We start from the raw sequence: 15,720 nt of genomic DNA, 5'->3' as shown, positions 1-15,720 counted from the left end.
CGGTGGGCCCAGGTGTCAGTGGGCCTTCCTGCTTTTAGCCATTTGGCCTACTTTATGGTCATTTGCTATTTATGAATGGGAACAAAGAGAAAAAATAGATGGAAGGATAGATGCTAGCATACAATTAAAAATAATAGGAGAATAAAGATGTTGAGTGAGGAAATCAGGAAAAATATTTTGGAGAGTGGGCCCATTGTCTCAGGTTTTCTGCTGAGCCCCTGGGGTTCCAGTCCGACACTGTTTGTCAGGCAGAACTGTCGGTGGGCCCATTAAGTGGCCAATAAACTTCCGGCTTAGTTTGGAAGGACCATATCAGCAGCTTTTATTGGCTCTTTTGAGGCCACCTTTACACTTGCTTTGCCCAGGCATTAAGTGCAGAACTCCCTTTGTGAATTGCACTCCTGTGTGCCCATGTCCCCCTGAATACCACTCAGGGGTACTCCTGCCATGGTGAAACCTTGCCTCGGGCAGCAGCACCCTGTGTGACGAGGAGCAGGCAAGGTTTCAGTGCCGCACTGAAGCAGCATAGCCCATACCCGCTTGCTTACTTTTTTTGTGGGTGGTGGGCATAGGGCCAACTCAGGCCTAGTCTATACCAAGAGTAGCTTCTTGCTGCCCCTGGTAACTTGCTGCCAACTGAGGCAAGTTTCCCAACTCACTTTTTGGCAGTAGCGCCCCTGGGGGCAGCACCAAGCCGCTCCTGGAGACAAATTCCAGAAACCGGAAATGTATCTCTTCTAGTGCAGAGAGTGCAATGATGGATTGCAAGTGTATTTACGCTTTACACAGAGTTAGTGAATGAGACCCAATGAGTTACACAAGCCTAAAGGAAAAATATTTTAAAGGGGTGGTTCACCTTTAACTTGAACTTTAATATGTTATAGAATTCCAAGCAACTTTGCAATTGGTCTTCATTATTTAATTTTGATAGTTTTAGAATTATTTGCCTTTCTCTTCTACATCTTTCCAGCTTTCAAATGGGGGTCACTGCCCAAAAACTATTGCTGTGCGAGCTTACTGCTTTATTAATATTGTTACTTCTTTATCTAAATATCTTTATATTTGTTCACTCACCTATTCTTATTCCAGTCTCCTATTTAAACCACTGTCTGGTTGCTAAGGTAAACAAGGCTCTAGCAACCAGATAGCTGCTAAAATGCCAAACTAAAGAGCTGCAGAACAAAAAGCTAAATGACTGAAAAGCCACAAAAAAATAAAAAATGAAAACCAGTTGCAAATTGTCTCAGAATATCAATGTCTATGGCACACTAAAAGTATGTTTAAAAGTGAACAACCCATTTAAGCCAGCAGTTGTCGGACTTCTGGGCTCCAGCTCCTTGTGTTGAGCAGCAGGTCCATTATGATTATTCCAATTTAACCTACAGACTGTTATAACTGCATTGATGTTGCTCATGTATTGTGGGATCATAAAGTAAAACAGGACTTGCAACCCTACAATATCCCAATGACATTGATCACATTTGAACATTGCTAGTAATTTGCCATACTGTAGCAACAGTTGCCTGGATTGTCCTCATTCTCCTGGGGGTGTAGGAATAGTCCCTGGCTCAGATTCTGGGCTCTCTGTTCTATTGCACAAGGACAGTACAAACTGAAGGTCCCATCCTCATCTTCATGACTTTCTATCTGTGGTGGTTTCAGGTCCCAGGTCCTAAATGAGTCCCCCGCAGAGGAATACAACATGTCCATCTCTGCTTGTGTTTGGAGACAAAAGGAACCTGAATAACTGGAAGGAGAGATTTGATGGTTTTCACAGGTATTTTGTTTCTGGCTGCAAGCCTCTTGAACAAAGTGCATTTCTTCTGACTCATTGATATTGTGCAGAGCTGAGTCAGATAGAAGAAAGTCATGTGAGGCCATAGTGGATATTTCTGAATTGTCGGCAGAGTTGGCTAACAAAGAACTATGTGCAGCATTATGTTTGATCAGCGAGTTGGGTGCCATTTTCAGCAGTGGTAGTTGCTCCATTGTCCTATCTAGAACATCTGGAAGCCAGGAGGCAATGTTATTCTCACACACTATGTATCCAGTCTGCATAGGGATTTCACATTCAAGTTCTTTTTCTAAGTTCTGAACCTGAATGACCGATGTGTCCCCAGGGTGCAGTAACATATATGGAGACAGTATAAAGTCTTCGTCCCTTACAATGTCATTGAAAAGATTCTCCACAGTGCCGATTTCATCTGATACGCCGGTTAGCGTGTCCATGCTCACCCCTGTGCTGGAGTTGCCATCTGGAGCCATATATGCTTCCGCTACTCCCAAGAAACTACCCTCTCCAGGAACCTCTGTGGCTGCCATGGTAGCATTTTCCGGCAGAGTAACCTCATTCTGCATTGGGTCAAATAGTTCTTTCTCCAAGGTCTTAGTAGGTGCAGTTCTGATACTGCCTGAGGAGGGAATCTCCGTTTTCTTAAACAGTTGCTTCTGATTTTCTGTTTCAGCCTCCTGAGATAAAATAGTGGCAGCTAGTTGCTGTGTGGCCGCCTCTATGATGGCATATTTCCTGTTGAGGAACAGCAGACATATAAAAATATTAAATAGAGCTGATTAAGAGCTGAGGGGCATGTGTCTTGGCTAAGCTACTGCGATCCACTCATTCTCCATCTCATCTCCTGTGGTTTCCAGTATATCTGAGACCACAACATTTGTCATCCAATTATCTCAAGACTACTGCACCACCAGGGGGGGCACAAGTACTAGATGTACTGTCATTGCTCAACTTAAAGTAGACAAAAAGGCTGAATGCTGATTTATTGGATTAGAGCAAATAGTGTTAGCAGGTGAGCACTCATTTCTGTCCATGGATAGCCAGACTTATGCTACATTGGTGAATGTTTGTGTTTGATTCAAAATATCCTACACTACTGTATCTATTAAATAAACACAGATCTGCTGTAGTAGTGCAGGCCCCATACATGGCCTTTAAGCCCATTTTGCATAGCAGATTATGCAACCCAGTGTGCCAGGATCTGCCCAATTTGGTCCACCTTTTGGAGAACAGAAAAAGCAAAGCAGGCAGGCACTCCAGGATCACCAAGAAGTAGTTGTAAAACTCAGGTATGAAGTAAAATCATGATAACACCTTACGCGTTTCGTACCTTCATGGGTACTTAATCATAGGCTGTTGTACAAGTCGGTCCATCCCCAGGGATCTCTCAGTTGGAGACCTCACCAGACTAGCAGATACTCATGTGTATGGCATTTCATTATTATTATTATTAATATTATTATTAACATGTATTTATAAAGTGCTGTACATTGAAAGGGGTTTATACTTTAATCATGTACAATTACATACAAAGCAACCAATAATCAATACAAGAGGTGAAGAAGTCCCTGCCCAAAAAACTTATAATCTATATATATTATAATATATACTGTATATAAACCATATTATATGTCAGTAGTAATTGTAGGATTGCCACCTTTCCTTTTTGAAAACTGCCCCCAATCTTTGTTATTGTTCTCCTCTATTAAAGGACAAGGAAAGGCCTATTCAGCAGGGGGGTTTTAATATATTAGGTACCCCTCAGTGAAGAGAATTGTTACTTTTTTTCCCACATCTGCGGATCCATTTATGAAAAAACTGCACCAGCCTGGATAACACAGGCGACAAGCCACCATTATACTCAGTTTCACTGAATGGTGCTTTTTTCCTCCTTTAGAGACATTGGCATCAGCTACCGTATTTGCCAGAAATAACGCATATGGAACTTGCAAGATACACAAACAGGAGCAAAATACTTGCCCTATATTTACCATATTGCTTGTGCCAAGTACCATGCATATTGGCACTGCAATTCTTGGATAGAAAAAAATCTCCATTGTGGGAGAAAAACAGTGAATTGCATGAAATATTGCATTTAGCCCTGTGTTTGCGCTCTGTAACTAAGGCCCTGCATGTTTCACTGGGTCTGAAAATAAGGTATGAAACTGCGTAAATGGAACTGCACTTTGTAGGAACTGCAATAGATTGTTATAATGACCTGCATATCTGGTTCTGCAGGAATCGCCGATGGTTGACCTTCCGCTTGGTCGGTCGGGTCTTTTTTGGCTTTTGGAGTGTGCGCATGATATGGGACGATGCCACCGTGACAAACGTATAGAGATCCCGGCCAAACTCATAGTATCCCAACTCCTGGCGTGGATAGAAATTCAGGGCAAACGGAGACCCCCGTTGATACATTGTCAGGAGGGCTGCAAGGGAAACAGTTATCGCTTTAAATTAGCAAAAGAAACAACAATTGCAATAGCAGTTAAAGCAGATTCATATATAAATACCCATATACAATGTTGCTGTGCATAGGGCTGCAGTATTCTATTACAGCACCAATGTACATAAGAGGGGCAGGTCACCTTTAAATTAACTTTTAATGTGATGTAGACAGTGATAGTCTCTAGCAATTTGCAGTTGGTATTCATTTTTTTTTTCTTTCTATTTTGGTTTTTGGGCTATTTAGCGTCTTGTTCAGGAGCATTCCAGTTTGGAATATTTGGTTTGGTTGCTCCGGTCCCACTGACCCTAGCAACCAGGCAGTGATTTCAATGAGAGAATATAAGATGAATAATAAAAAATTGTAGCCTCACACAGCGATACCATTTTGATTTGAAAGCTGGAAAGAGCTGTAATTCAAGTTATTCAAAAACTATACCCAAATGAAAAGCAACTGAAAAGTTGTTAAAGGACAAGGAAAGGTTAATATAAATTAAAAGTAAGTCTAAAGGCATTCTTTTTAAGTACTTACTGCATATCTAAATTCCCAGATCCCTGCTTGCTTCTCTGAGATATGGTGCTGGCAGCCTACAGCAGTGTGAAGCCTACAGTGACATCACTGAAATCTCTCTCCCCTTCCTGTAGGTGCCAGCGGCAGCCTTCCTATTCTCTGAGCATGTGTGTAACTTGATCCTGTCTCCTGTTCTGAGCTACACATGCCCACCAGCCAATCAGAAGCGGATCTGGCAGAGGGGAGGGGGGGAGGTAATGAAACACATGTGCAGTATGAAGCAAGGAGGGAAAGGAAGGGAGAATACCTTTTTAGAGATGGCTGCCTGTTCTAGAAAATGTGAAGTAAGTGTGACTGAGTAAATATATGATTAGGTGAGCCAAAAGTGTGGCGTTTTTACTAAACAATAGGAGGACTATTGGGCAGTATGCTTTTTACATTTTGACTTGCATTCTCCTTTAAGAATAGGAGATTCCATAAGAAGTTAATGTAAAGGATAACTACCCTTTCAGTTAATACTGCCCCCCTCCTGTTCTTCCACTGGAGCCATGTCCTTCCCTAGTACTGACCTTACAGGTATGTGGGGCCCACTCTAAAGCAGACAGGCCAGGTATTCTCTTTCATTAATATATTTGGACACATTTAACAAGGAATTAGTGTGTTTGTGTGCAGTTGGTACTAAACATGAATGACAGTTTAACCATCTGTTGCTGGAAGCACTGTGGGCGAGTGGCAGATTTCAGAATTGCTCTGAGTATGATGCCCCCCCCAAAGGAGTTACAAGCATTTAAGAGAAAAGGAAACTGCTAGTAAAGTTTCATTTCTCCCTACAGTGCTGGCCTGGCATTGAACCATTATGTTCAGTCATTATAAGTAATTATTGGGTGGGGAAATAAACTCCTAACATGCAGCCTAAACAAAAAGGAAGGTTCTGCAAATGCACCCAAAGATATCTCTCTGAATTCCTGTGTGTGAGCACTAGAAATGCATATCTGCTAAATACTACATATCCTCCTTTCCCTGGGCAGCTTCCGCCCAATGAAAAGGACACGGCCATTTAATCAAGGTCAGAATTAGAAAGGAAATGGGTCCTGAGGAAATAGATGGGGGATAGGGAAATCACTGATATATACACTATATTGAAAGTTTCTTAAAACTGCAACACAGTAAGGGACAGGATCTATTATCCCAAATGCTTGAGGGGTTTAGATCTCCATACCTTACATCTGCCAAAAGGATTAATTACTGGTATATCTAAGACGGTGTCAAGTACAAGCCCCTGTTTTATTATTACAGAGAAAAATTAAATCATTTTTAAAAATCTGAATTATTTGCTTAAAATGGACTCTCTAGGGGATAACCTGTAATAATCTGGGCTTCCAGATAAGGCATCCTACACCTATATATGTCTTTTCAACTTTCTGTAATTTTTTTTGTTATGGTTCCCATCTTGGAGTCAAGGCACAATCCCTCCCTAGCCCATAAACCAGCCCTGCAGATAATAAATACAAGTAGCCAGTGAGTTGACATCATTTCCATAGACATTTCCAAAGGTCTAACAGGAAAGTGACCCTACAGCTCTTGCTAGTAAATGCAGGGTGGCAGTGATGGAAGCCACACAGCTCGGGGGCCTCTCATCACCTCATTTTTCCAGGTAAAGGAATTCAGAGAATAAAAGAAAAATCAACAATGGATTTACAGCAAACGACAGAAAACCTTAGTATTTTTATTTTTTAGCAGCAAGTGATTCCCAAAATGTATCGGCACCACTCCGCACTTACAGCCATTGTCCCATTATTAAACCTACTCTGAATAAGCCTTTGCACCCAGGCAGCGGCTTTGGATACAGAGCAAATAGATAGTAATGAAAGCATTAATCTTTTTTTTTATCTTAGCATCCCGGACTGTCCTCTCCTACTGGGCATCATACAAGTGTACCTTTGAAGGTCCCTTATACCTCCTTGATCAGCATACGTTAAATGAACAGGACTTTGTATGTAGTGAAATTTTATATATGAAATACACATATAGTACATAAATATATATTTGTAGATTGTAAGCTCTTTTGGGCAGGGCCCTCTTCACCTCTTCGGTTATTGATTGCTTTATATGTTACTCTGTATGTCCAATGTATGTAACCCACTTATTGTACAGCGCTGCAGAATATGTTGGCGCTTTATAAATAAATGTTAATGTAATGTAATGTAATATATATGAAATGCATACACCTGTTGGTACTCCTAGTCTCACTAGAGTAACTCATTATAACTGTATATTACAGCCCCATATACAGTTCTGAGCTTCTGTGACTACCAGATTTGGCAGAGGTTTGCCTATTCTAAACTTGTGGCTATCCAATTGCTGGTCAACCCTAGACCATTCCATACATGGGTTACTTTATGTTTAGGAGCTAGATTTACTGTCAAAATGGCTGTAAAAATACATCTCCAAGCTATAATCAGACAGAAGTTGAAGTCTTTTATTTTAATAAGAGCTGCCAGATTTACATGAGGATGGAAGGCTCAGGCATTGATCTGAGGGAAAAATAATTTCTATAATTTAGGGATGGCCGACTATAGACTAAAAGACTACAGACTAATAGGCTATTGCTGAACTATAGCTCTCAGCTGAATGCTGTCAAAGCTGAACTATAGCTCTCAGCTGAATGCTGTCAAAGGGACGCTGGGAGTTGCAGTATAACAATGGAAGGCTCTATTTTGGACATCCCTGATTTACATGAAAAAATATAATAAGAGGCCCTATGCTTTAATCAACATAATACTTCCAAAGGGCCCCTGTGATGCTGGGGGCCAAGCTCTCTACCCTAAAACCATCTCTAATGTAAAAACTGTAAGTTAGTTTAGTTTCTCTCCCACTTACCCGTTCTTCTTTGGAGCTGGGCTTGATCGTGGCTCCTCTCTTCGGATCCTACAGAAAGTGCACATGGGAGTCTCTGACTGTCGGCACTAAGGCACTTAAACCATTGTGTGCCCCTCCTACCTCTAACAGGGACCCAGAGTGATGCGCCCTTTGCACAGGGGAGGGAGGAATCCTTCATTATTCCTCAATTAAGGAATTATCCCATTGGCTTGACAATCGCAATAGCCTGCATCGTTTGCCTGTAGTGCAGTAGCCAGTGCAGGTGATATACAATGATACATTCTGCTTTGTGTTCTCCTCCAGTTCTATGCTTTCCATAATGACACACACAGCAATGCTTTGTTTGAACTAGTTGTGTATATAATTATTATTAATTGCACACATTTACTATATCTCTCACCAGTCTATATACAAATTATCTTCAAAGTTCAATTTTCCCATCCTCTTTTCTTTTCCATGCTCAGATTTTTTAATTTTGCCATCTGCACCCACAGTCTCTACCATTTATAAACAAACCCCATTGTATTATCTTATATAGCATTATTAATTGTGCATAACTCTGTAAATATAATTGTATATATGCTCCCATGTTTCTGGGCAGCCAGTGTCAGGCAGTTAGGGTGCTCTCACCCCCTTTATAGCAAAAAAAGACAGCTTTTACATCAGAATGAGAGGGGTTTGTAAATAGATGTCATTTGTAGTGTATATGTCATGGATCACATGTATAGCATCCTTTTAAATACACATCTGATCAAGGGGGGTGTTTGCTTTCAATCAAGTGACCAGTACATTCTACCTGCCGTTTGTTTTCTCTAGGTTACAAAACACTGTGCAGAATCTGTGTCTATAATTACATTACCCCTGACTGTTCTCCACCGAGCAAGTCTATAATATCACATCGGAAGCAATATAACCTATTAGTAGCCAGTTATTAATCTACCAGTGTGCCATTAGCTTAAAGCTGGCCATATACAAAAAAGGTGGCAAACAAGTGAATTTTTGACTCCTTTGGCCACCTACGTAATACACATACCCATTGGGCAAGGGCCAAATTAATGCACACATGTAGTCTTTGCCCAAAAGGATTGGATATCTATCCAGTTTTTAGAGGACCCCATACACAGGCCAGTATGCCTTCATCTAACTCTGGAGGGGCCTCTTCAGCAGCTTTTATCTGCCCATGTATGGCTATACACTTTCTCTCCTAAGAATTATTACAACCATTCCCTGGCCCTTCTCCTTAGTGCACCAAAAGTAGTGTAGTCTTGTTCAATCATATCAGTTAAGGTGCCCATACACGTTACATCCGTTTGCTGGGCGAGGTCGCCAAGTGAGCAGATCTTCTCCCAATTTCCCCATCTACGGGTGGGCAATATGGGGTGAATTAGAACGCCGGTAATAGGCACAGTTGGTTCTTGGACAGCATCAACGAGCTGATGCGGCCCCGATCCGACTACATTTTTTTGCCTGCGCGATCAATATCTGCCCGATTTCAGATGAGATGTTGGTCGGGAAGGCCAATCGTTTGTGCCCCTACACGGGCCGATAAGCTGCCAAATCGGTCTAAGGGACCAATATCGGCAGCTACAATCGGCCCGTGTATGGCCACATTTAGTCCCCTTACAGCAGTGTCACACACAGCATATCTACGCCAGGGATAAAAGGCAAATCTGCTCTCTTCCACCTAGTCTTGTGCATGGACTGACAGGCACGGCATCGGCCTGAACGGAGAAGATTTCAGCTCAGAAATCAGCACACTTTCCCATCTGGATTAAGGTATACAGATTGGAAACACAGACAGGGCAGATGAGCCTTTTCTCTACTGCGTATCTCTCTCACTGTCACACTGTTCTTACATTGATTACTAATCTAAGGGCCGTATTTCTCTGTAAACACAGTGCAGAAATACAGGCTTTGTAGGCACTTTTATAAATAGCACACTCAGAGCTTTTGTATATTCAATTCATGCTTAATAAGTTGGTATTTTATTTTTCACTTTTAGGCATACAATTAAACACAAACATTTATATAAATTGCTCTTTGGTGTAATAGGCAGAAAGATTTAATACAGACAATAAATACAAGATGCAAGGTGCATGGGTTTGTTTGCTATGCAGTATTAATACTGAAACGCCCACCTTCAGCTCTAAGCTATGAATATGTACAGACTACATTGGTTCAGTGCACTGACAGCTGTACTACTGCAGAGTAGCTGAGCTCTACACCATGGTGCTGGTTACCCCTTTAGTGAATGATGATTAGTAAAGGGGGAATGCAAAGGGACTCCCATGCCCTGACCATTTGCCACCTGCATACTGAAAGCAGCTCTGGGGTGGTAAGGGGCAAGTGGACAAAAAACAAGGCTTATTTTTAAATGAAAATTCGGCTCTGCTGGAGCAAAGAACGCATTAGTGATTCAGCTCCCTCTGGACCCGCTCTGATGCTAAAGTTGTGAGCACAGAGTGAGAGAGAGGGGCGGCATTGGGGCTGCAGCTTCAGCTGATAAATGGCTCTATACATATAGTACTGTGGGCAGAATGAGCTGTCACTTGAGCAGTTAGCCTGCAAGTAATGATGCTGAATTTAAGCAGTCAAACACCACACATGAAACTTATACCCCGAAGTTTAGCCTCTCATTTTGTTTTGTAACTGACTTGTCCCATGCCACCATGATAAACAGTCCTGATCTCCTGTATGTTGGGGGCTTTCTGAACTGAACTCCTAAAGCTGGCCATACACGTTTAGATTTTAGTCTTCTTCCGACAAAGGTTCGGATATCGATTGTACGTTTAAATGCAACAATCTAAAACTAATATTCAGATTGAAATTATAGGATAAAGTCCTAAAAATAACATATCAGAGGATGCTCTGAACATGAAATATCATACAAAAGTGACTTCCCAGAATTGCAGTGTAGGTGCCCTGGAAATATGAGCTTTGCCTTCTATTCTGATCCAACTGGATGACCATGATGAGGCACCTGGACTATTTAGACCTGTTTGGCTGGTGATTGAACAGTTTGGTCAATCTTGACTTCACTGCCCAACCGTCTTATCATTTATAGCACTATTAGGGGGCTTGTCCAATCACTTGTCCAATAATTCTGCTAACATCTTCATCTACTAATGCCATTTCTTAACTCATAGAGGGGTCCTTTTTTACTTTAAAAGAGATCCACTTGTTCTTACCATTTTCTTAAACAATTTGAAGACCACAAGGCCTACGTCTAGTTGGGCCAGATCTCTGCAAGATGGTGGGATGGTGATTCAAATGGGTTGACATGGGGCTTTGGTAATTTAACTGGTTTTAAAGGGGATGGTAATATAGTCTTAAAACAAGGCAGCCATAAACCTGGCCCAGCCTCAACCCTACGCTTGGCCTCCTACACCGACTCGTAACAGTGATAATTTACTATGGGTACCCTAAGTCCTGGAGCATTAAGGGGCACAGTTCAGTTGTTTACAGTCTAATATGCTAAGCACTCGCTCTCCGCCCATAGTCAGTGCAAGTTGCCAAACTAAAAATGTCTTTTGAGTCAAATATCAAATATTTACTTAAAGCAATCATTACTATACATATACAATACTGATCAGACTTAGCTTCTTGAATGCCAACAAATATAGGATATTTCGGCTAGAATAATTGTTGCTTCTAGTAAATTGTGAAGGATGAGGACAGGTCAAACTGCTGGTCATAATCATTCAATTTAGAGGTTAAAAAGCCCAAGTCACAGATAAAGGTTCCACAGTTAGAAGGTGCTTATATTTTCTGATAATCATTTCATTTTCTTATCGCCACCTCCATATTCTTTTGTCTGTTAAGTACGTCCCTGACTTTTGCCTCTCAAAGAAACATAAGGCCACCTGCCAATTAGAGAATATTTCCTGCACAGATTCGGCCTTTGTGAGCCATCTTGGCCCAGCGACACCGCAATTAGGGAAGCACTTAATTAAACAAAGAATGGCTCGTGTGGCAGAAGCAGAAGAATGAAACAAAAGTGAAAAAGAGATTGAAGAGAAAGCCACCGGCCACTTATTTGTCTATGTAAAGCTCCTCTCTTTTGTCGGCAGATCCCATTGACTATTGGCGTTTACCGGATGAAGAAGTTAATGTTAATTGGAAAATGAAGTGCAGACAAATGTTTACCTCTTTCTTTGTCTTTTTTATCTGAGGCTTTGAAAATAAACCGGCTGTGTGGGGGCTCTTGATTCCTGGCTTGTGGCCTGATGTGTCTCTAGTTGGTTGGCTGCCATAGAAGGATAAACAGAGCCATACAATAATACCTTTTAGCGCCCATACATGCAAACATCTAGTGTTTAGAAGGTATAGCGATGCTAATGAAGGTAAATTAAGGTAGATTATAAACCGATGCAAACATTCTAAATGTAACACAAATGGAAAAAAAACAAATGTTAGTTATTTCATTGAATGCCTTGAGCTTTAGACTGATATCTGCCATTAAGCTTCTATTACACTGTAGAACTAAGCAATGCAAATTCATCTACAAATGGAAAATAATTTAGCATTATAGTTACATAGTTATTTTGGGTTGAAAAAAGACCAAAGTCCATCAAGTTCAACCCCACTATAGTGTATGAACCCCAGTGCACATATACACACATACTCATACTCATATATAAACTATGGGGTATATTTATTATGCTGTGTAAAAAACGGCGAGAAAATTCGCCACACATCGGCAGGCTTTGCCATGTAAAAATGGCGTAAAAATGGTGTAAAATCGGCGTAATTGTTTTTCTTCCACCGGAACTTATGGAAAATAATGGCGTAATATCCGGGGTACAGATGGCGATCTTTTCCATTTATTTTACACAGCTTTTTACTCCGTTTTTTCGGCGAATTAGTTTTACACAGCAAAATAAATACGCCCCCAATGTACCAGTACTTTTACTAACAAAGGGGCAGATTTATGATTGCTTGAACCTTTTGGATTGAGAAATTGCATTAAAATCCAGTGTTGTGCAAATCTGTATTGAAGATGAACAATCTGTCCAAGGAAAGGCATATGGTAAACTCTAAAAATAGGGGTTAGGGGGAATACGGCTCATAGCCGCTGGGCTGTACTGACACAGACACGCTCCATCTCAGGGGAGTGCAGGATGAAAAGCAAATAATAAACAGATTAACCCCAAATATACCAGGGAGATCACTGCAGGAAATGGATAGATGGAAAGCATTACCTAGCATTACTAGTGCTCCCATGCTGCTTGCCTTGCTCTGCCTACATAGCTGAATCTCCCTTAATGATTAAAAATGGCCCTGCAACTTTAATTAATACCACACCCATTTTACCAAAACATACCCCAGACATGCCAGTATATTTACTACAGAAAATGGATAATGAGCATACTAACCCCAGATGAGCCAGTATAATTACTACAGAAAATGAAAAATGATGATCTGGCTGCTTGCCCAGCCATATTTTCAGAAAATGACCCAACTGACCTGTCTTGTAGCATTCTGTAAGACACAATTATAAGAGATTAAAGAATACATACTCTAAGTAAATAACTGAGATGTATAAAGACAGAACAAGGAGTTTTTTTTATATTGTCTTATATTATACAACTTAACAGTGAGAGAGAAAGAGAAATGTTCCAGCCCTATAACTCCTATACACTTTGTTTGGGGACTGAAGTGATCTCTATGTTACTGGGCCCCTTTAGGCAAGGAACAGTAGAACAGCATCCTGACTATCCAACTGGCTGCCTGAGGGAAAACAGCCTTCCTGCCTTTGAATTTGGAAAATGTACTCATTTTTTTTACGATATTTCTCCTTTTAAAGAAAAGGTGAGACTCTGATTCCAGATAAACCACAGGCTCATAAACAGCGCAAATTTTAATCAGCTGTTTGTGCATTTGGATATTGGTGTACAGTTCCCCAAAAGCTCCACACAGGGGCAGCACATTACCATTTACTAAAGGGAGGCTGAGCTTGCACTAACTCCTGTGTCCCCAAGCAGACAAATTAGAACACAATCAGAACAATACGGCAAACTTGGTGGATCTATTCCGGGGTTTCAGACATAATGACGCCAATTTTCCATTTAACTTAAAAGTAAGAAAAAACAATAAAATTGTGAATTTTACTTTTTAGGGTCAGTGACCCCCACAACCAAATTAAGTAATTTTAGTTCCAGGCAGGAGACAGACAATATATGAAGAACAGTGAAATTGCACTTTCCTTGAAAATAAATGCAATCTACAAGCAACTTTTAGGCTTCTAACCGAGCTATTTTTAAAGCTACAACCAAATTGCAATACACATAAAGGCTGATTCACTAAAGTGCGTTAAAACGAGCGCTATTTATAGCGTTAAAAATGTAATCGCGTCTAATTTTTCACATCTTAACGCACGATTCACTAAAAGGATATCTGCGTTAATTTAGACGCGATGCTGTGTGCGTTATTTAAGTCGCGAAGACTATTTTCGTGCGGTATTTGACACAACGTGCGCTAATTAATGCAGTGCGCACAAAATGTCACCATGTGCGAAAAAACGCCATATTAGCCATCACGCCATTTCTTTCGTAAACTACTATACTGAAAATGCCCATTTCCCTGCAAACTGGCAGATGCATCTCTAGGGCCAACACAGACTTGAATAAATCCCACTGCAAAGTCCATGTTGTGTTGCCAAAAGCTCATTAACTGTACTTTTCTATAATTACCGCCTGCCCCAAGTAGGTGTTAATTTTCGCACAGACAAATGCGATATTTAGTGCGTCTAAGTGTTTGTGAATCATACGTTAGTATTATTTCTGCATGCTAATTAATGCAATGCGGTAAAAGTAAAGCATTCGGTTGTGCGCTATTTAACACACACGATATGCGACTTAACGGATGCGATAATACTTTAGCGAATCACACCTTTTTTTTTGCGTCAATTTTAATGCAAAAAACCATGCAATACGGTTATCGCACTTTAGTGAATCAACCCTATAATGTAAACCCCAAAAGTAAAGGGGTTTCCAAGATCCCACCAACAGCGGTTACCCATAGTCCATTTTGTTATACAAAAAACAAAAAGATAAAGCCCTTTTAGACTGAATCAGCAGCTTATCTGCCTGTGTATGGGGCCCTCTGTCTGTCCAGATATTGATTAGGCAATTTTAAAATTCCTTCTGGGCAAAGACTGCAGAGGTACGTTGATGTGGTCCTCCCCTCGATGGCCTGACTCCCTGTGCTTGTGACAGAGGCGCTGCTGCCATGGGGAGAGTTGAGAAACTCGCCTTAGGCACTAGCACCCAGAAGGTTCTTGGGGCAGCTAAAAGCCGCTCCTGGTAACTTACAAAGCTAAAATTCCAATTTTTAAATATAGTGCTCTCTGCCAGGAATGGATCAACCTGCTCCCTGGCACCATATGGCCAACAGAAGCAAAGCACATTCCCTGTGTGCCGCTCACAATAACCGGCACTCCTTCCCTTCACATCTGTCTACCAGTAACTATAAATCCTGTTTGCAGCTCTGTGTCGGCCGCAAGTTCTGGCCCACAGACCCCAGTGTGTCTGCAAACAGTGTAATGGGATGTGGCTCTTTCATGTGAGCCGGGGGGCATTGCTGGGGGGGCTGTAGATGACGTGAGTAGGTGCCAGGGTTTTCCCTTTCACACAGGCGGCAAAATAAACTCCAGCCCCAGAACAATGTTTCCTCTCATGTTCACAAGTCGTCAAGTGACACATTTTTGTTTGCAGGCTGGTGTATAAGCTGGGGAACAGGCGGGGGGGGGGGCTTACAGGGGCCGGAGCAGATCAGCCAGAGACAACATGGCAGCTCACAACTCTAGCTTCATAGTAATATATTTGTAGGTCACAATAACAAGGTCACACAGTGATTCCAGGATGGCTGCACTGGTTACAGAACCTTTAAAGAGGAGCCTTTATTCAACTGCAGGTCTGCCCTTCCCTATGGAGGGCCTAGAAGTTGCCTGCGGTTGTCAACACTCTGTTACTGGAACCTGCAAACTCTATGGGCAACATAATGCCTATAAACAAGGATGGGGGGGGTGAACAATGTTAGGCACTCTCACTATGATAATAATCGACTACCTTATACCCCAGGTCAGTGCAGC

At 41.4% G+C, this 15,720-nt stretch overlaps 1 protein-coding gene across 1 annotated transcript; it reads right to left on the bottom strand.

Annotated features, from left to right (window-relative positions):
* Positions 1-1,245: 1,245 nt before the first annotated feature.
* LOC105947900 lies at positions 1,246-7,683 on the bottom strand. The gene is made up of 3 exons (XM_012967374.2): positions 7,629-7,683; positions 4,011-4,221; positions 1,246-2,527 (listed from the first exon to the last, which is right to left on the bottom strand). Exons 2-3 carry the CDS (start codon positions 4,208-4,210, stop codon positions 1,492-1,494), a joined length of 1,236 nt encoding a protein of 411 aa, XP_012822828.1. The 5' UTR covers positions 4,211-4,221; positions 7,629-7,683; the 3' UTR covers positions 1,246-1,491.
* Between the last annotated feature and the right edge of the window lie 8,037 nt (positions 7,684-15,720).

Source organism: Xenopus tropicalis, chromosome 7, assembly GCF_000004195.4.
Source record: "Xenopus tropicalis strain Nigerian chromosome 7, UCB_Xtro_10.0, whole genome shotgun sequence".
Lineage (NCBI taxonomy): Eukaryota > Metazoa > Chordata > Amphibia > Anura > Pipidae > Xenopus > Xenopus tropicalis.
Note: the sequence above shows the minus strand (reverse complement) of the source record. Positions and strands in the feature narration are given on the sequence as shown.